The sequence below is a fragment of the Palaemon carinicauda genome, chromosome 1 (assembly GCF_036898095.1).
Source record: "Palaemon carinicauda isolate YSFRI2023 chromosome 1, ASM3689809v2, whole genome shotgun sequence".
NCBI classification, from domain to species: Eukaryota; Metazoa; Arthropoda; class Malacostraca; order Decapoda; family Palaemonidae; genus Palaemon; species Palaemon carinicauda.
The window spans coordinates 91570046-91592976 of NC_090725.1; the positions used below are offsets into that span (position 1 = coordinate 91570046).

General features: G+C 39.6%; 1 protein-coding gene across 1 annotated transcript in view; it reads left to right on the forward strand.

The window, feature by feature from the left end:
• The window catches only part of LOC137642637 (uncharacterized), a 15201-nt gene extending 11916 nt beyond the window's left edge, over positions 1–3285 (forward strand). The window contains exon 4 of the mRNA XM_068375387.1: positions 1767–3285. Coding sequence (XP_068231488.1) covers positions 1767–1862 — 96 coding nt within the window. The 3' untranslated portion in view covers positions 1863–3285. The remainder of the gene's footprint in view (positions 1–1766) is intronic.
• The last annotated feature ends 19646 nt before the right edge of the window (positions 3286–22931 follow it).

The window sequence follows — 22931 nt, forward strand, 5'->3', positions numbered from 1 at the left end:
TATATATATATATATATATAAATACTATCCTAGCTAATACCAGGAAACCATAAAAAAGGTTTGATAGTGCGCCAAAGCTGTTGCTCAAAGAACTTCTTACTAAACCATGGATATATATATTTACAGATTCATCTTGGGCCTGTTTGTCAAAGACATGGCGGTAACGAAAACCATTCTTTTCACTCTAATGCTCCCTAATCAATACCTATCAAATAATAACGGGGACCATGCTAGGAAAGCAGTGTTTTTAGGAAAAGGAAATGACCAGCGGGTGATACCACGAGCAACGATGCATCAGAATTACAGAACCAGACAAATGTTGCAGGAAAAACATGTTCTTCGTGAGATAAAATAAGCCATTGGAGGAAAAGCCTTCAAACCTTGCTTTCCTTTGGACAGTGGCATGCCTTAAGCATTTCTATAAAAGAAAAATATGGATATTCAAAGTAAACACTTAACAAATGATTAACAAAGTTGACTACATGGTCATCCCATCCCTAACCAACGGACAGACAAATAGAAGACTCGTTGGTTACCCGCACCTCCTTGTTTTCAAAAGTAGCACTAGTTACATCGTTTATTGTCGAAATTCAAAGAAGCCGACGCTCTAAAATCAGATTCATCAACATCGTTGACAATGGGAGTTCTATGAGAACCTAGTTATTGAATTGAAATAAGAATTCAAAGCAAGATTTCTGTATCACTGACGTTTGATCCGGTTGAAGAAAGTTACGCTTCTGTCCTTAGGATGTTTTCAAAAGAAAAGATAATCCATTCCTAATATTTCAGGATAATATGGAGGCCGCGATACTTGGAACTGGAATGTTAGTAGTAAAGCAAATCTTGTGATTTCTCCGATAAGTATTACCCTGAATATCGACACACAATAATCCTCGTGAATGCAAAAGAACTACGAAACATTCACGAACACTTGAGTCATAACTCAAGGCGATAAAACACGCCCAAAATAAAAAGCGGTTGCACCTCTGGAGGTGTTGTGCCATTCAAGGTCTATTGATATTACCTATAGACCTTGGTGTCATTATCATCGGTAAAATCAAGCATGGATTCGCAAGACCTTTATAGGCTTCATTTACCAAAAGCACATATCCTATTATGTTGTTTGCAGGAGGAAATCATGCCATACATTAAGTGAAACACATCTCTTATAAACTTTTTCACGCACACCCCATCCACAACAAAATGCACATGAAAGTATAATGGATATATTATAGGAGATCATGTGACAGTAATTATAGACTTCTGCATCTCATAGTATTAAAGATACGAGGCTGCGAAAAGAGACATTGTTCTTAATATATTTTTTATTTTGTTCATTTTTCTCGTAGTTTATTTCCTTATTTCCTTTCCTTACTATGGTATCTTTCCTGTTTGTGCCCTTGGGCTTACAGCATCCTGCTTTTCCAACAAGGGTTGTAGCTTAGCAAGTAATAATAATAATAATAATAATAATAATAATAATTTGAGAAGGCAAACCTTTACATTTCAGCTAACACTTCATCGGTTTAGCCAGTATAGCCTACCATAAAAAAGCTCTGTATTGAAATGCGGATAATCGATTTCAACAGCTTAAAGTGATACCAAAATCTGTTCGGTTCTTATTACATTCTTATATTCTTTATCAGTCTGATTAACATGAATTAATAGCATTTCACTAGTTACAGGTAACAATTGCTAGTCCTATCCTGTCTTCAATTGCCACAAACGAAGGTTCGTTCTAATCTCCATCATTTCTTCTTTTACAGATGAAGAAAAATAGAACATCAAAGGAACTCGCCAACAAAATAGATCAGATTTTCGACAACAAGAAAGAGCTCACGTTGGAAGATTATGTATTTTGAAAGCAGGAAAAGTGTATTGACTCTTTGGTGATGATTTTATACCACTGCGTTTAATCTTAGTCTTTTTAGTTTGCTTGGAGTCCTAGGATGAAAATGTACCTATACAATAGATAGCAGGTTTTTTTAAGTAATTTGCACTAAATGATCTCATGTTACAGGAACCATACGTTACTAAGAGCGATATTGATTTTAAATTTATAGAAATTTCCTTGAGTCACATCAGGAAGTTTTTAAGTCTCTCGGAAATGTAAATAACCTATTTTATTTTGTAGGGATTATTATTCATATGATCTATTCGATATTTTAAATTTGAAACGTTTTGCTAAATATGCCTTTCAAACCCGTTTTCTTGGGTAACGACAACTTAAGAAACAAACTAGGCACCCAGCAGATCAATTCACCTGTTAAAACACGAAGTAATAAGGAAAAGTATCATGGTACAGTACTTAAAGCTCTTTAGACAAAAATCTAAAAATATGACATAACATCCACCTATCATTCTATAGTATAAGCATTAAAACTATTTAATAAACTACATACCTAATCATTAATCGCATGAAACCCATAGACATTGAAATCGTATGTGTCTTCATAGGACCGACTTATATCAAAATTATCAAGCTTTGAAACATCCACATTACACTATCGTTACATAAGCTAAAATAAAAGAAAAAATTAAATTTCACTACGGATGACATTATCAGGAATTACCCAATTATCCGCATTATATTTGTAAAATGAATGCCACGCTTCACGTGAGGTTTCCATTGCATAAATTTTGAAGGCAACATACACGTTGCATGGATTATTTTAGCAACAGAAAATACGCACATTACTTCATAACAATTTAAGTTGCAAAAGGTAAAATAATATTTCTTGATATAACTCCAGTTTTCGATCAAGACTGCATGGCCTACCGTATTCAACATTATAAGAACTAGGGTAATGCAATTTGTACGTAAACTTACCTTAGAAATTACGAACCCACACTCAAACCGACGCAGCGTTAGCAAAATCACTTCACTAAACCCAAGTACCACAATGAGGGCAAGAGTTAACCGGACAATAACAGACAGGCTTTGGTTAAGAAAGCCCTTCCAGAACTGGCCGTCTCTGACTCTCTACTCTCCAGTCTCCTCAGTCTACTTTCCAAGACTCCATTCACTTCAACAAGGCAACAACCCATGGTGGTGATTCTCAAGCCAAGTAAAAGTAAATACCGAAAGGCTATTGAGAATCAGTACAAACATTATTTATTTTGTACCTTTAAAATATTTGTACTCCTTTTGTTTAATACTCATCGATTCGAAATCGGTGTCTGTGTTTGCAGTAATAAGGAAAAATGCTTGAGTATCAATATTAGGTAAGGGTATCATCAGTTGTTCACACTGACATTCATCACATCAAATACAATTCGACAATCATTCAGATTATTTATTAAAATAGATACATTAGTTCTTTTTATTATTTTCCTTGTCATATCTTTAATGTTTTATATCTTATTCACTGTAAGACTAGTTAGTATGGCTCATTCTTGACGAATATGTTTCGGACCCTGCAAGATTTGTCATGATGCACATTCTTAATGTATTTGAAGAATTCCATATAGTAGTCCGATTTATTTGTCAAACTCATTACACCTGGAAAACACCCATGTTGTAAAACTACTACTTGAAAGACGTACTGGGCCCAATCTTATTCTGCATTTGTACTCCCGGTCTGTCGAAAATACTACAAATGTAGGAAGTGAAGTCCAAACTATTTGCAGATGATACACAATTTTGCTTCTCCATAAATGATATAGATGACTCCGCCGAAAATCTTGAACAGAATTCTTGCCAGGGTTAGGGAATGGGTGACAATCAAATAACTAAAATTAAATGAAAATGAACCGAGTTTATGGTGGTTGGAAAGAAAAACAGCGTAAGAAACTTGGGTTATATTCAAATAAACATAAATAACAACTTTACTCTGATATCGAGAAAAATTCGCGGTCTAAGAGTATCTCTTAAATGTAACTTGTATTCCAATTCCCAAATAACCAATGTAGTAAAAACCGCTGGCTATCATCTTAGAAACATTGCTTTTATGAAAAAGTACCTGGATGAACATTCTCTAAAGAAACTTGTGATAAACAGTGTTATTACCAGGATTGACCACTATAACCTCATTTACTACAATTTACCAAAAGTGCAACTCAAGACAATACAAAACATAATAAATACAGGAGAAAGATTGATAGGTGTCTCATCCCGGGAAAGGACCACTCCTACACTAATTAATTTACACTGGCTGCCTATTAAAGTAAGAATTTAGTTTAGAATATGTGCAATATCGAAACCAGACGTCCTAAATATCCAAGAGAATTGCTACATATTGCTCAGCCAACAAACCGTGTTCACACGAGAATAGTTACAGTTGGTTTTAAATTGCTCGAACCTACATATATATCTACTGTAGCTTCTAGCGTCTGGAGCCTTTAAATATGCGGCCCCGAGACTATACAATAAGCTCCCACAAGATATCAGAAAGACTGTAGATATTAAGGCTTTCAAGAAGAAAAAGATGTCAAATCTACATTATCGAAGCATTTTGAGAATAAGAAAGTCAATAAACGAGCAATACGCGGTGTGAAATGCCGAATGATTTGGGATGCATACGACAAAAAGACAAAGTCCAGTAGAGTAGGGTCCCCCAGCTGTATGGGACCAGTAAAGCAGTCCCAAGTTAGTAATGTCAAGTGATGACCGCATATTTGAAATCGAAATGCATGTTTGTCACCACTGGTTCCCATTTCATTCCTTGAATGGGATACTTATTTCCATGCACTGCTTCACAATCTTAAATGCCCATAACATTTATTGCCTGTAATGTATCTTAAACTAGTTTGCTATAACGTCCTCAATTTTGTTCCGGAAATTAATTTACCTTCTGATTCTCTTGTATCAGATATCGTTAATTTCTCTATCAACTTGTTTACTTTAAGTAGCGCTCAGCAATGTTAAAATATTTGAAAAATTAATTTCTAAAGTAATTTGTTTTCCCTAAATATAAAATCTGAATCCTTCAACAGGAGTATGATCTCACCGTGGCAGGAAACGGTAGATAAAACTTTAGTGTAGTATTGGCTGGAGGGTGGCCGGTCACTGTCACAGAGTTCCCTTGTTGGGTACTTGGGGAAAGTAACTTTTAATTAGGAAAACTGCAAATTACTTTTAAATTTTGCCATTTGTTCCTACAATTCACCCTTTTACTTTTTTTTAGGAAGCCCTATAACCAACTGTTTAATTTCCCGGGATTTGTTCATGTACAGTCAATGCAATAGTCCTGTCGTCTCCAGTCCCCCTCTGTCACCCCCAATATATATAGATTCCAGAATTTCAGGTGTAAAGGTTTGGTTGTTAGGGGGGAGGAAAACAGGCAAAAGCAGTAGCCTACGCTGGGTGCGGGGGAAAGACACCAGTATTGGGATAGTGCTACTTGTTAGAGCTTTGAGCCGCGTGATGGCTGGGAAATCTCAAAACAAAATATTTATGAACGTAAATTCAATATAATTTCATGGTTCCTGATTATTTAATTATAATTTTACTTTCAATCATAATGTGTTTGATGCGATATTTGCAATACCATTCGCGCGAACAATTTTTTTACAAAAAATAATCGATGTTTAGTTTGACATAGTATATTGCCTCGACAGAAAAATCTCTCTAAACCACAAGCTAGGAGTAGCACTGTGTGTGTGTGTGTGTGTGTGTGTGTGTATATATATATATATATATATATATAAATATATATATTTATAATATAAATATATATATATTTATATATATATAAATATATATATATTTATATATATATATATAAATATATATATATTTATATATATATATATATAAATATATATATTTATATATATATAAAGGTATTTGAATGAGAATACGATCAAACAAGATTTGAATATAATGCAAAAATTATTTACAAAACATTACAATGAAACTTAAAAAAGTCTATATAAAAGGAACACAAAGGTCATAATGGACAGGAATGACACAATAGGACAAATGACAAACAACAACCACGTCTCGAAAAGTAATCACACTGGAAATTGAGAACACGAAACAAAAGCACAATTCATTATTAAACCCTTACATCAATATCACTTATACTTAGGTTATAGATACATTACAATAAAGGGGACTGCTTCCCTGCCATACACTTAAGTCCTAGGTTTAGTTGCTGAGTGAAAAATGATTCAAAATTACATTTAGGCGTCGAAGAAATTTAGGATGGGAGGAGCAAGTAAGAACAAGGAGTGTGAAACAAGGCAAACAAGTTTCTGGGAAAGGACAAAGGAAAGTGGTATACATGGGAAAACAGTCAGGCAAAATATATACAATAATTACAACAATGTGGAGGGTGTAATACCTCCCCATAGAGGATCAAGCCCAGCGGAGTGACTTGATTAAAGTTAAACACCTTACATCTCCTCAGAAGGTTGAGAATGGGCCTGTGACAAGGCATCAGCAAATACGTTGTCGCTGCCCTTGAGGTGCTTTATTTGAAGCGCTGATTATGGGCCTTGGTGCGCTCAAGAAAGGTGAGGGGGTTGTGGTCCGTATAGACATGGATGACGGGAGCTCTTGTAGATAACATTCAAAATTTTGGAGAGCAAGAACCAAACTTAAAAGCTCCTTCTCTATAGTACTGTAGGACAACTGATGAGCCTTGAAGCTACTGGAGGTGTATCCTATTGGGTGGAGTACCCCATCAATTTCCTGCAGCAACACTCATCCAGCACCTGTGTCGCAAGCGTCTACTTGTAAAGAGAAGGGTTTAGAAAAATTAGGACTATGTAAGACTGACTCACTACTCAAAAAATATTTTAAATGTTCAAATGCTGCCTGACATCTCTCATCCCATTCGTACTTCTTTTAAGAGCTGGTAAGACTAGGTAAAGGGGCAGCTACTGAAGCAAAATTACGGCAGAACTTCCTGTAATATGAAACCATACCTAGAAATCTTTATAGGGATTTCCTAGTCTTAGGTTCTGGATAGTCAAGAATGGCATTAACATTTGCAGTTATAGGCCTGACATTACCTCCACCCGCAATATGTCCCAAGTAAGTAACTGTAGCTTGACCAGAAAAATGTTTTTGTAAATTTATTGTTAACTGGGCTTCTCTTAATCTATCAAAGAGCATATTCAAACGTTTCATAAGCTCTTCCCAAGAATCTCCTATCACCAATGTATCATATAGATATAGTGTAGTTAATTATGTGTTGAAATGTGGATGGTGCATTTGTTAAACCAAAAGGCATTACTTCATACTGGAATAACCCAAAAGGAGTTATGAAAGCCGATATAAGCTTGGCTCTAGATGTTAACTTCACCTGATAATACCCCTTGAGGAGATCTATCTTAGCTACATACTTTGCTTGGCCCACAGAGGCTATAAGGTCATCTAGATGGGGTAAAGGGTAACTATCCTTAACAGTAGCAGAATTTACTCTCCTGTAGTCTGTACACAGTCGCATGCTGCCATCCTCCTTTGGTACCAATAGACATGGAGACGCCCATGGTGACTTGCTTGGTTTAGCTAAACCGGCTCTCAGAAGATATTCCACTTCTTTCATCACAAGTGATTTGGCCGGGCTGATACGATAAGTGTGTTGTAGTATGGGAGCAGTTCCTGGTAAAAGTTTGATGTCATGGGTGAGGACTGTACACTGATCTGGATTTTCCCCATAAAGTTCTGGGTAAGAGTAAATAAGATTTTGAAGTCCTTCTGATTGAAAAGGAGGAAGGTGTCGACATGAGTTTTCAGTCTTTCAGAGCAGCACAATTATCTACAAAACGCCACGAATAGATGAATTAAATTCAGGTTTCTCGTCTTTGACCTTAACATTACCATTTACAATTTTGTTTCCATAATCAGTTTCAGTATTCCTGGAATACCTTTTAAGCAGATTGGCATGGATAAATTGAGTACTTTTCCTTCTATCAGGGGTTTCAATCACATAGGTATGGTTATTGACATTTCTAACTACTTTATATGGACCAAAGAATTTGGAGGAAAACGGGGATCCAGGGATAGGAAAATATGCTAACACAAGATCTCCTGGGTTGAACTTCCTAATTTTAGTTTTTTGATCGTTACTATTTTTCATTTTAATCTGAGCTTTGCTCAAGTTTTCACTGGCTATTTTACGGACTTTGGAAAGGGTTTCTTTAAAGTTACTCAAATATTGTTGAACAGTTATAGTCTGATTAGAGTCTGGGGGCTTTAACCATTCATCTTTAATTAATGCAAGGGGTCCTCTTAATATTCTCCCATATACCATTTCAAAAGGAGAAACACCAAGGGATTCCTGGGGGGACTCACGTATAGCAAACAACAAAAACTTTACTCCCCCATCTCAATCAAGATTGCTCTCAAAACAAAACTTTTTTTAACATACTTTTAACTGTTTGGTCCCGTTGTTCAAGGACTCCCGAGATTCTGGATGATATGCAGATGATAAGCTATGTTTTATATTTAATTCCTTAAGGATTTCTGAAAAGAGTTTACTTGTAAAGTTAGAGCCACGATCAGTTTGGATATCCTTGGGGATCCCGTTAGTAGTACAGAAACTTAAAAATGTGTTTAGCAATATTTTGGCAGATATATTCTTAAGTGGAGTGGAATCTGGAAAACGAGTACTAAGACACATAAGAGTTAATAAATATTGGTTACCACCTTTCGTCTTGGGCAAGGGTCCAACACAGTCTATGACTAATTTCTCAAAGGTCTCATGTAGATCTAATATAGGCTGTAAAGGGGTTTTAGGAATTACTAGGTTAGGTTTGCCAGCTATTTAGCATACATGACATGTCTTTATGAAATCTCCTACGTCTTTCCTCAAATTAGGCCAATAGAACTTATAAAGTATTCTATAGAAATTTTGTATTGTCCCAAATGACCAACTGGTCCATCATGTGCAATTTCCATTATATGAGTGCGTAATGAAGAAGGAACAACAATTTGGTATTTCTCACTCCAGGTATCAAGATTTGAATAGTTAGGACGGTAAAAACGCATTAGGATACCATTATTATGATAAAAAGAAAGGGATTTATTCAAAGATTTTATATCAACAGCCTCCTCATGCAAACAAGATAAAGATTGATCTGACCTCTGGGCAGCTATTAGTTTATCTATAGTTTATCACTTAGCTAAGAAATCACTATTTACTTCAAAGTCATTTACCTTTTCTCCTAGTTGAGACCGAGTGATTATATGTGTTGGGGCTTGTTCAAGATCTACCTTCTCATCATCCATCAAAGGTTTGTCCAAAACTACCCTATCATCCATAGGGGTATCAGTGACAATTAAATTTGGTAAATTTAATTTCCCAGCTAAATCATTACCCAATAACAATGAAACTCCTTTTACCGGCAATTCTGTACCAATCACCCCTAATTCAACTTTCCCTTTTACAAGTGGACAATCAAGGTAGACACTAGCAAGGGGAATGGATGAGATTCCAGTAAGATCCCTCACAACCACCTTCATTATAAAGTGTAGTCCAACTATCAGGAAAGTCTTCCGTAAAAGGGATGATAGAGTATATACCACGCTTGGAGGATGCTGCAAAATTTATGATTCCTACAATGTATTTCAGTGTTATAAATGCCAGGAATTTGGTCATACTGCTGAAAATTGTAGCAAGACTCAGGTATGTGCCAAGTGTAGCCAGGATCATCGAACCACGGATTGTACTGTAAATACGTTAATGTGTCATAACTGCACAGTGAGGAATTACAATGATACGAATCATAAGACATATGATGATAACTGTAAAGTATACAAGGAGGAGCTTACCAGGATAAAAAATAGAACCGATCATGGAGTCTAGCCCATTGGTTAAGTGTGGTCTGATAAATATTCAATCGGTGGGGAATAAAACCATAAAGATTAGAAATCTTATTAACGAAATGGAATTAGATTTATGCTTATTAACGGAAACTTGGTTGCAGGGAAATATTAGTGATAACTCAAAGATTCAGGAGATGACCCCGTGTACTCACGATTTCTACCACGTACCAAGAAAGGACAAAACTGGGAGGAGGAGTGGGTGTCTTCGTGTCGAAAACCTTCTCTAGGGTTTCTATCATGAATGAAATAGTATTTGAAAAGTTTGAATATATCTGTTTAAAACTGACAAGAAACAATAAGGTATCGAATATATCATTATATAGACCACCAGGGAGTAATATGAGGAAATTCATACTTTAATTGTTGGGTAGATGATGAAAAAGATTATAAGACTAAAGAACTCAAGGAAGTATTCAAGATGTTTAATTTAATAAACAGTGTTTCGGTATCAACGTCAGTAGGTGGTCATACACTCGACTTGGTCATATGTGGAAAAGACTCAGACCTAATAAAAAACCTTGAAGTGGAACCAGACTTTGAGATCTCAAAAACACAAACTCACCACTTTTGATGTTAATATAAATTGCACCAGAGTATTGAAAAAATGGATCACTTATAGGGAACGGGAAAATTTTGATGCTGAGAATTTTATTGAAGCTAGTGTAGTGCAAATGTCTTGTGAGAACACACAATGTGAACATATGGTAGACAGAGAATGTGTTGGGTGTTATACCAAGAAATACAACGACAATTTTGGAAAAATGTACGATACCATGTGTCCCACAAAGAACAAACAAATAGTTGTACGCAAAAATGTTAGATGGTATAATAGTGAGCTATTAAAGGCAAAAAGACACAGACGTAAGATGGAAGGTAGATGGAAAAGAGCCAAATCCTCACAACCCAGAAGTCTTATATAATAAGGCCAGAAATGACTATAACATCCTTTTAGAAAAAAAAAAAAGAAAATTCTACAACGGCGAATGTAAAAAAACCAATAACATGAAGGACTTTCACAAAAACCTTGATGATTTGATGGGATTAAAGAAAAAATATGTCTTGCCTGACAATGTTTGTGCAGAGAGATTTGCTATATTCTTCAATGAAAAAATTGATAAAATCTATAGAGGTTTCCCCCAAAATCACTTGGAAGGACAGTCAGCTATGCCAGTGAAGGAGGGAAAGAAGTTAATAAAATCTAAGGAAATAAATATGTGCGACTTGTTAAAGGTTATGAGAGAGATGAAGAATACATTGTGGAAACGACCCTTTCCCAAACAGTTCAATAAGTGAAGCTCCAAATAAGCAAGTTGTATATAATATTTACCTGAACATAATTAACCTAAGTATATCACAATCCTGTTTTCCTAGCTGTGAAAAAACTGCGTTGATCAAACCAATTTACAAAGGAAAAGGTGATGTAAACGAGCTAAATTCATGTAGGCCCATTTCAAATTTATCCTACATGTCAAAGCTTATTTTAAAGTCATAAGTGAGCAATTATGGGCGCATATTGAGGAGTTAAAGGGATTCCCGGAAAATCAATCGGCCTACAGAGCTAATCATTCTACAGAAACTACCTTATGCTCAATAATGAATGATATGATAGGTCTTATTGATGAAGTGTGGAATTTTGATTATGTTAGATCTTAGTGCTGCTTTTAACACTGTTGTGCACGAGTACTTACTTGACGACTTAAAAGTCTATTGGAGTGACTGAGGAAGCACTGAAATTTTTGCAAAGTTACTTAGTGAACAGGAAGACTATTGTAGAAGTTTCTGGAAACCAATCCAATGAGAGAATTCTAATGAAGGGTGTACCACAGGGTAGAGTTCTGGGCCCTATCTTGTTTAACATATATACTATCGAGCTATCACACATCTTGAAAAAACAAAAAGTGAGCTTTAAACTATATGCAGATGATACTCTGTTTTACCTCTCAATTTCAACAATACAAGATACAGAGAAGAAAATTGATGAGATAATGACTGAAATAAAAACATGGATGCTGAGGAAAAAGCTCAAATTAAATGATGATAAAACAGAATGTATGTTTTTTGGCACAAAGGTGGCTTTGAAGAATTACCAGTTAATTCAAAGTATAAAAATTGGTGATGCTGATGTTGGGGTTGTGCCTGTTGTGAAAAATTTGGGTGTACTGATAGATTGTAATTTGTCAATGAGGGACCAAATTGTGAACACAATGAAAGTGTGTAACTATCACCTGAGAAACATAGCATTTATTAGAAAATATTTAACAGAGGGCAGTACAAAATTTTTAGTGACGAGTCATGTAATATCAAGGCTTGATTATTGCAATTCTCTGTACTACAAATTGCCCAATACACTACTAAGAAAGCTTCAAAATGTGCAAAACCGGGTGGCTAGACTGATAAAAGGCATTAAACTAAGGGAGAGAATAACTCCTGCATTGATCGATCTACATTGGTTACCTGTTAAGGCTAGAATTGAATTTAAAATTTGCTTGTTGACTCACAAAGCACTTACAAGTGATAAGCCTAAATATCTTCGCGATTGCTTGGTCCCCTACCCTGAAGCTACCAGCGCCGCTGTAACAGTTAGACATGCTGATGACCCACATAGACTATTCGAAATTAGTGTGAATCATGCAATAGGAGGAAGAACATTCAGTTATGCTGCACCGAGACTCTTTAACGACCTTCCACTCGATGTCAAGAATAGCAATAATGTGTCAGCTTTCAAGAAAAACCTGAAGACTTATCTTTTTAGAAAGTGTTATAATAGCTACCTGAAAACTATTAAGCCTGAATACAAATGCTAGCGAAATAACTGATAACGATAGGCTACAGAGCAAAATATTAACTGGAAAGAAATTATTTTTTCACACACCAAGGCCCGCCTGAACAGACCTTTAGAGTCTGATGGAGGGCGAGAAATAAACCCGTAAAACTAACGAACTTCTCACCAGTTAGATTATTCTTAACATTAGGTAAACCCTTACTATGCAACAAAGTTAAAGCAGCTCTAGTGTCTCGTAATATAGTGACCTTAGACTTCTGTTCTTTCTCCCCCAAAGCTATTATACCTTCAGACTTAAAATCATCAAACACATCTGGTACATTTGCTTGCACATGCGAAACAGGTTTACTCTGGGAGGTTGAAAATTTTACGTTGGGTTTCATAAAAACATTACAGTAGTTTTCAGATCCTTTACATTTAGGGTCTTTACAATTACGAATAGTATGTCCTTCTTTCTTACAATAACTACATATAGGATTATCCGTACCTTTGGGATTATCATCCGAAATCTAGGATTTTCCTGAAACTGGTTTTACAAAAACCTCAGCTCTTTTATTAGGAATGGACTTGAGAAATATGTGTCAGCCAAGGAAGCAGCCTTTAGTAAATCTTTCTCCTACCTATCTTCAATATAGAGCATTACATTAATGGGAAGTTTCCTTTTAAATTCTTCAAAAACCATTAAATTCATCAGTTCTTCAAAAGAAGTTACTTCATCATACTTTAGCCATCTCTTAAAAGCTCTAAGCTTGTCAGAAGCGAATTCTAGGAAAGTTTGGATATTTGATTTACATAAGTTACGAAAAGCTTGTCTATATCCTTCATCTGTTATGGAAAATGCATCTAAGATTGCTTTCTTAACCTGGTTATAATCCTTAGTATCATCCAGATGCCTAACAACCTGAGCAGCTTTACCTGACAATTTAGGTTTAAGGAGCCATACCCACTGTTCAGCAGGCCAATTAAGGTGATTAGCAGTTTCATCAAATACCCGAAAATAATCCTCTGGATTATACTCTGTGAATAAGGGAACTAACTTTATATTTTTAGTCAGGTCAAAGGGAGATAACTCTTGTTCCATTTGCCTATTCTGAAGATTGATTGAAGCCCTCTCTTGTTCCACCTTGATAGTTAAACTAGCTTCTAATTCTAATTTAGCTTTCTCCCTTTCAAACTTTTCTCTCTCTTTTGCTTTCTCCATTTAAAAAAATTCAAGTCTCTTTTCAGCGGCTTGCAAAGCTAACTCTTCCTATCTTAAAGCTAACCGAGCTTTTTTCACGCTTGACTGCAAGACGTTCAAACTCTAGCTTTTGTTCAATTGTAAGGGAAGGGGTATCTGGAATAAGATACTGCCTAACTTCGTCACTCAAGGTTCCAATATGCATATGGTGAGCTATTATCACTTTCCTGATGTCAAACTTACGCATACTAGAACGTACCTCAAGATCTAAATGCCTAGCTACTTCCATTAATTCAGACTTCCTAGGGTATGCAATTCAGAGGAAGGATCCGCCACAAACTTTTGAGCATCAAACTTCGCCATTGTGAAAATTAAAAAGAAACTTCAAGAACAATATAAACACCTGAATTAGAGTTTTACAATTCTTAAATTGGAGCGAACTTAGTTAAGCATTGACCACGCATAAAACCATAAACCACGCATAAATAGTAACAGATTATACAAATATTTACACACACAACATTTTAGATACGGGAAAATGAGAATGAATAAGGACACACTGGAAGTATTTTACTCCCGGTTCAAACCAAAATGAAGTCAAAAGGAAGTACCGTCGCTCAGCTAACAACCGTAACTTACTACACTTTGATTAGAACGGTAACTTCACACACATATGTCGAGGCGTTAACAAGATTCATTACACTTTACAGAAAATGAATAACGCAGAGACTGGTATCTAAGGACCCAGGGAAAGACTATAAGCACGTGAAAGTCATGAATGATTCGAAAGAAATGAATTTATAACAATAGTACGACAGATTAACTTTTTAACCCGCGCACCGAGTCTTGGTTATGAGAGGAGGGGAAAAAGCCATAACAAGGTTACTGGCAGTCGTTTACTAAAACAGAAGTGGCCACCTTCTGTCACAGAAAAAATTTCGCACAATGGAAATAGATTCTTCATCAGTCTAGCAAACACAAAAACAGTCACCTAACTAACTATAACTCAGGATGTTTATATCACGTAAGGTTGAATAATGAATCGCCAACTACATAAACAAACAACTGATTCTTAACGAGGTTGTTCATTATTACATACCCACGAAGTTTAGCGAAAAGATCCCGGACGGGCCCCCATAATATTATTACAGTTGTGAGAGAGAAGGGTAATTTACCATTTTAGCAGGTGGGTTCAATGGCCCATAATAATACAAAATAAAGGCATTTGAATGAGAATACAATCAAACAAGATTTAAATACAATGCGAAAATTATTTACAAAACATTACAATTAAACTTAAAGTCCATATAAAAGGAACACAAAGGTCATAATGGACAGGAATGACACAACAGGACAAATGACAAACGACAAGTGGCAAACGACAACCACGTCTCGAAAAGTAATCACACTGGAAATTGAGAACACTTGAAACAAACGCACAATTCGTTATTAAACCATTACATCAATATCACTTATACTTAGGTTATAGTTACATTACAATAAAGGGGATTGCTTCCCTGCCGTACATTAAAGTCCTAGGTTTAGTTGCTGTGGGGAGACTGATTCAAAATTACATTTAGGGGTCGAAGAAATTTAGGATGGGAGGAGCAAGTAAGAACAAGGCGTGTGAAACAAGGCAAACAAGTTTCTGGGAAAGGACAAAGTTAAGTGGTATACAGGGGAAAACAGTCAGGCAAAATATATACAATTATTACAATTATGTGGAAGGTGTAATTATATATATATATATATATATATATATATATATATATATATATATATATATATATATATATATATATATATATATATATATATATATATATATATATATATATATGTATATATATATATATATATATATATATATATATATATATATATATATATATATATATATTGAAAGTGAGTGTTTCTAAAGGCGTGAAGTGTGGGATGTGGCAGAGTAGGTTTTTAGAGCGATTATGGGGATCGAGGCATTTTGTTTGAAAGTAATTCACAATCGATTAATCAGTATAATGTTCTCGGCAGTGATTCCAAATCATAATTATGTTGTATAGACCCACTTGTTGTTATTTGATATAACATTCTAATAGAAAATTATTGCCTAAAATAATGAACTTTGGTATAGTATGGAAATTTTGTCCAGACTGAAAAACCTTACTTATACCAATTCACGAGCTCAATAAATCTTCTGATTTCAACATAACAACAGTTATAATATTTAGCTTGGATAGGGTAAGCTATAGAAGGAAAGACACCCACATGTGTTTCCCGATCAGCCATTTGCTATGACCTCCCCCCCATATTGAACTAAAAAATTCATAAAGAATTAAATAATAATAGAGGAAATATCTAAGATATTTAGTGTCTTCTTGACACATCCTCTTAAAATGTTCAATATAGTGGATAATATTAAATGGATATAACCATTATTATAGAGGAAAATCATCTCTCTATATGATGGTCTCACAAATGACTGTACAAGAACCACTTGTAGGCTGGAAAAAATAATAATTTTTCCTGGGTACAGCAGTTGTCGGCGGCAGTATGCCGTCAATGTTGCCGGCCCCGCCGACACTGCCGGACCTCCCGGCAATGCCGGGCCTGCCGGCAATGCCGGCCCTGCCGACACTGCCGGCCTTGCCGACACTGCCGGCCTCGCCGACACTGCTGGTCCCGCCGGCAACGTCGGCATGATGGGCAGACTAGCTTATGCCGACAGGCCAGCGTCTAGTCGAACCTGCCGGCAATCAGCATATTGGGCTAGTCCGGCATATGCCGGCAGACTGGTATCTACCAGACCTGCCGGAAACCGCCGGCAGAATAATGTTTAATATTTGGATGGAAGGCATAGGATAGTTGCCGGCAAGCTACTCAGTTGCCGGCAAACATACCTAGGACCTAACCAGCGGCATCGGTCTACGATGTCCGAGGAAAGGGTTAACAGCGAACGGTTTGCCTAGCCATCCAAAACTGGCGGCAGAATTAACTGCTGACGTAGCCCATGATTGATAGTAGGAGAAAAAGATAAGGATAGAAGACGGCAAAGATCAACTAAGACGTCTACATCCTGAAAGAGTGTGCCAGTGGAAGAGGGAAATAAATTTGGGCTTCCACTCAACCATATCCCATCTTAAGGCATATGTAAGGCAGTCCAAGGGAGGATTCTAAGGTACACTCAAAGATATGAGGTTATCTGCCAGCAGCGTACTAGTTACGACAGAAAAACTCAAGCCAGGTCCACAGACGTCCATAGGAGCATATGTAGGACCATGGCCATAAGGGTGTTGGATCATTCAACACGAAAGAGATAGCGGGGCAGGGGTGAATAGTCCATAAGAAAGGTAATACCCTAGGGCCTTACCTAACCTGAAGGATTCTGTCCCCATAGTAACCTCAAAAAGGGGAATTCAATTCCCCAGGTTGGGTTAGGCAATGAGAGAACATCCGAAAACGAACTCTAAGAGAACAGAATCTCGTACCAGGGATCAAAACAGGGAAGAAACCTATCTTCCAGTTAAGAACCCCTAATACAGGACTGTCTGCTAAACCATAAGGCAGAAATTGTGAAACAATAACCACCAAGGTCTAGGGAGGCTAGCCTCCTGAACAGCAACTAGCCCTACTGGAATACCGACAAGCTAACTCAGTTGCCGGTATAAATCCAGGTAGCTAGATGCCTAACACAGACTTTACTCTGATGTCCCGTCTTCAACTCCAAACTCAATGCTGACAAGCTACTCAGTTGCCAGCTCAGAGAAAAGGAGAGAGAAACGAAACGCCCCAGAGAATTTACCAAACCGTAGGGAACAGCAAATTCACTGAGGATAGCCTAGGCTAATCAGAGGGAAAGGGAATTACTCCTACATCTCATAGAGATAGTATTGACTTAAAGGGGCAATGATGTCTATCTTAACCCTAAAGACAATACAAGAGTAATGGGGACATATAAAGTATACTAAAGCACTAAAGCTATTAAGCTAAAGAGCTTAGAGAAACGTTCTACGTAACTCTAGTATACTAAAAGGAAGAGGAAAAAGAAATAGTAATATCTTAATTGTATAAAATATTGCCTAAGCTTCAATAAAACTTTATCAGGAAGGTTATATCATGCATTAGGTGTGAAAGTGCCTAGGCTACTAGCCTAGCACCCGAGAGGCTCTTATCAAAGGCCAAAAACACAACAACAATGACATAAAATAAAAATTCCTAGCTAAACTTCTAGATAGCTAAAGTCATTAAAGCAAAAATGCCGGGAATATCGTTCTTGCTAACTAAATGAACAAAAGAACGATCGCGTCCATGACACCATCCGGCTGGCAACGGCTCTTGTTACGTTAAATACGATATCAATCGAGATCAAAAACTGGCAAGAGCCTACATTTACACAATCTAAAGATATTTTTGGGCTCAAGCCATGACGTCCTGATGGAAGGTTCCTTCGGTAGCTTCCTTGGGTATATTAAACTACAAGGATATTCCCAGAGAATTAAACCACAGGTTATCACAGAATTCTAACTTCTGGTGCGAGTATCCTAAAGGTTTCCCTTTAAGACATCGTATATCAACAGGGGACGTATGTATTAACACGCCACATACCTATCTGCACCACATATAGAGTTAACACTTCGATATGGAAAGGTGGAGAATAACTGGGGAGCCGTTCCACAGTTACACTCATCCGTGGCTACTTTTGGTACTCGAAACGTAAACAAACGGGCGCCATTGCTAAATGACGTCACGTCCGTCCTCATCCTTCTGCTTGTAGCACCTTGCTCTAGACGGATTTCCCCTTGTGCGATTTTCATCGACTTGCATCGCCGTTATGTCTTTACCTTCAGCCTCGCCTTCTTCTGGAAAGTTGAGTACCAGGTCCCAGTATTGTTTAAATAAGCTCTAGCCGTAAAGTAACTTCTACTTTTCGTAATATTTTGTGTTTTGTGGCGGAGCTGTGCTGCTACCGGACACGCCATTTTATGGCGTCGCTGTTCTCTTGCATGCCTTATTTAGCTAGCCAGAACAGCCCCTTCCGGCCTCTTAACTAATTGATATTGTTAGTTATTTAGTCTTCATAGCTAGGAACTTCATATATCGTGTTTTAACGCTCTATTACTCGGTCGTCGCTCGACCCCATACTAGATCGCTAGCTTAGCCCCTAGGCTAGATAACCTAGCACTTGTGTTCATGCATGATATATTCCAGTGATCCTAGGTTAAGTTATGAAGATAGTGGCATTATTTATCACACTGTTAACTGTGATGTAAGTATTTTCGCCTTCAGGGACCATATAGGGGACCGGTTTGATTGCGTTCCTTTCTAACCTAACCTAAATGTAGGAACCCCTATATGCTCCCTACATCCCCTGCCTACGGGCATTCCCTCTGCGTGGCCAGGCTTCCCCTTCTATATAGGGGAATCTTGTCCACAATCAGAGTATTTATCGCTTTCTCTGTCTACCCTAAGGGAATGATCCCCCCTTAGGGTTGCGACCGAGAAAGAGGAACGGCTCTGCCCTTCCTCAGTTGCTTATGGTTGGGTTACTCATCCCTCCCTGCAACTTGCGATGTGTCTTTCAACCTACCTAGCCTGGGAATTAACACTCCTTATCTAGGTTAGGCTTTGGGGGGGGCTAGTTCTGTACTTTTATAGTTTGAGACGGTACTCTTGCACCGTTCTCATTCTGGTTACCTACCCTAGGCTAGGGAGCGTTCTCCCTTTCCTTGGTGGCCGTTCTTGTACAGAGCCTTCTCTATGGAAGACCCCTCTTCTTCTCCCTCCCCACCTATCCCTTTGGTGTAGGCTAGCCTATACATAGGCTTGCCTATACACATCTGTCCCTAGTCCTACAACTCCTCCCTTGGGTGGAGTGATAGGGCTATCTTGCTCTCCTGCTGAGCAGGCCGCTCTGGTACACATACCCTTCATAGCGTCCTATGGGGGTAGCCACTGGCAGCGATTTGTCCAGCAGGGGGTTCCCCCTCTTGAGTGTACTCTAACCCTCCCTTGGGTTACCCTGGCACCCGGCCGGCTGCCGGCCCCCTGCCATTGGATGCTAGGTGTATCTACTCCTATCATGTGTACACTCTCTCTGGAGGGATGCCGGAGGGGTATGTGGTCTTACCCCTCCAATCCCTCCTTATCTTTCTCTCCATCTATCCTGGTGCCGGTCCCTTGCTGCCTCTACTGCCGGCGATACCGCCCTACACTTTGGTGACTCTCTTTCATAAGATACCCTCCCTCCTCTAAGTCGTCAGCCTTCCGTGTGCCGGGGGCTGCCGCCTTCTGTCGGCATACAACCGATGATCCACCCCTCCCTTACCTAGTTTCAGTTGCCCGACCTTCGGGCCGGCCTAGTCCTACAACTCCTCCCTTGGGTGGAGTGATAGGGCTATCTTGCTCTCCTGCTGAGCAGGCCGCTCTGGTACACATACCCTTCATAGCGTCCTATGGGGGTAGCCACTGGCAGAGATTTGTCCAGCAGGGGGTTCCCCCTCTTGAGTGTACACTAACCCTCCCTTGGATTACCCTGGCACCCGGCCGGCTGCCGGCCCCCTGCCATTGGATGCTAGGTGTATCTACTCCTATCATGTGTACACTCTCTCTGGAGGGATGCCGGAGGGGTATGTGGTCTTACCCCTCCAATCCCTCCTTATCTTTCTCTCCATCTATCCTGGTGCCGGTCCCTTGCCGCCTCTACTGCCGGCGATACTGCCCTACACTTTGGTGACTCTCTTTCATAAGATACCCTCCCTCCTCTAAGTCGTCAGCCTTCCGTGTGCCGGGGGCTGCCGCCTTCCGTCGGCATACAACCGATGATCCACCCCTCCCTTACCTAGTTTCAGTTGCCCGACCTTCGGGCCGGCCTAGTCCTACAACTCCTCCCTTGGGTGGAGTGATAGGGCTATCTTGCTCTCCTGCTGAGCAGGCTGCTCTGGTACACATACCCTTCATAGTGTCCTATGGGGGTAGCCACTGGCAGCGATTTGTCCAGCAGGGGGTTCCCCCTCTTGAGTGTACTCTAACCCTCCCTTGGGTTACCCTGGCACCCGGCCGGCTGCCGGCCCCCTGCCATTGGATGCTAGGTGTATCTACTCCTATCATGTGTACACTCTCTCTGGAGGGATGCCGGAGGGGTATGTGGTCTTACCCCTCCAATCCCTCCTTATCTTTCTCTCCATCTATCCTGGTGCCGGTCCCTTGCCGCCTCTACTGCCGGCGATACCGCCCTACACTTTGGTGACTCTCTTTCATAAGATACCCTCCCTCCTCTAAGTCGTCAGCCTTCCGTGTGCCGGGGGCTGCCGCCTTCCGTCGGCATACAACCGATGATCCACCCCTCCCTTACCTAGTTTCAGTTGCCCGACCTTCGGGCCGGCCTCCGGGGTGCCGGCATTGATTGCCGGCGGTCTGGGTATACTACCATATACTTAATTATCTTATGAACTGATCACCAAGCCGTCAGCCTTCGCCTGCCGGAACCGCCGCCTCCCGCCGGCGTTCCGCCGCTGTGCCGGCAGTCGCCAAGTTAGTATTATGCTTAGATACTCAATGTGTCTGTCTTGATGCCTTACACCCTGCTGGAGCGGCCTCCGGCGTGCCGTCGGCCTGCCGGTGCCCTCCGGAGGCGCCAAGGGACATGTACCCCTTCTCTTACCTGTCGACAACATGCCGACAGTCCTACACTGCAGCCAGATGGCTTAGCCACTTCTATATATAGGTATTGTCTTACCATCCTAATTGGTGGCTGGGCTATCTTCTTGCACATTACAATTTTCCAGCATACTCTGTGTGTCTTAGCACGGCCGGTTGCCGGAACCTAGATCTATACGGGGTCTCCTATTACCCTTTTACCCCAAGGAACTGAGTGGTCTCAGTCCCTGATACACCTCGCAGGCAATCTCTGCTAGAAACTTAGCTTCTACCCACCACGGTGATCCACGTGGATTTCCGTTTTTGTGTCCCTTGGTCACAAATGAAATTGCCTAATGATAAGGTTACGGTAACCGATTGGGCGGGATTCACAAGTATGTGTCTATCTACTTCCTTTCCCGCTCCTATCCTCAAACATTACAATATTTATGAATTATTTAATGTTAGATAAAATTTTGACTACTTAAAATTTAATCTTAGACTAATGTAAGTCATTCTTATGCCTTCCATATACTCATGATCTCTTTCTTTTACAGGAGGAGTATATGAAGTGTGAAAGCAACTTCTGCGGAGTGAAACGCCCGGACTTCTACGGGCACAAGGCGTGTCGGACCCATGCCCCCGGCGCAGCCAAGAAAGGCGACCTGAAATTCTGGGACCCGCAGCACTGTACAGTCAGCAAGAGTTGTCTGGTCGAAGCTTTCGACGATCCTCCTTCAGCGGAAGCAAGGGACAACGCTCGGGAGAAGCTACGCAAGTGGGTGCATGGCTTCCAGAAGAACGCCACCGGACCGTATCTCGCCACCGAAGATTTGAGGGCCTTGCTATTTCCGAAGGCATCAAAAGACTCAGTGGTCCCCAGTGATCAGATTCCCACCGTCCAGATAGTGGTGGAACCTGATATTGTCATGGCCCAGTCCATGCATGAGTGCCGTCTAGATTCCGACAACGCAGAACATATGTCGGAAGTTTCGGAAACAACGGAGAGGAACCTCATGGGCGAGGAGCTCGACTATGAGGAAGATCAGGTGGAATACCCTGATTTGGAGCATGAGGTCGCTCCCACTCCTACCCCTGCACCAACTCCTACGCCGACCGAGGAATCCCTTCCTTCGACGTCTGCCACCCCGGAATCTCTCCCATCAGGCACTCAGGAGGTCTTCAAGATGCTTGAAGCCCTCATGGATAAGAAACTTCGCGAGACCCACGAGCTATTCACGTCTAACCTAGGAAGTTTTAAGCAACCGAAACGGATTTCGGTTAAGGACCTCCCTGCTTGCTCGGATACTAACCCATGGAGGTATGCCGAGCACATGCCGATCACCACGGGCAAGATCTTCATCAGTGAGAAGGTCGGCTCGATCGCGTTGGAAGAAGTGGAGTTCTTCCCGAATTTTGAGGCTTATCCAGACTGTTACTTCCGGCTCAGGTCCGAACCCGCCTCTAAAGAAGAGACCGAACCAAAGGAGGTAATTGTGTTCGATCTCTCGAAGGCCCAAGCTATGCTAGCCAACACGGTGAAGAGTAGGGGCTTCACC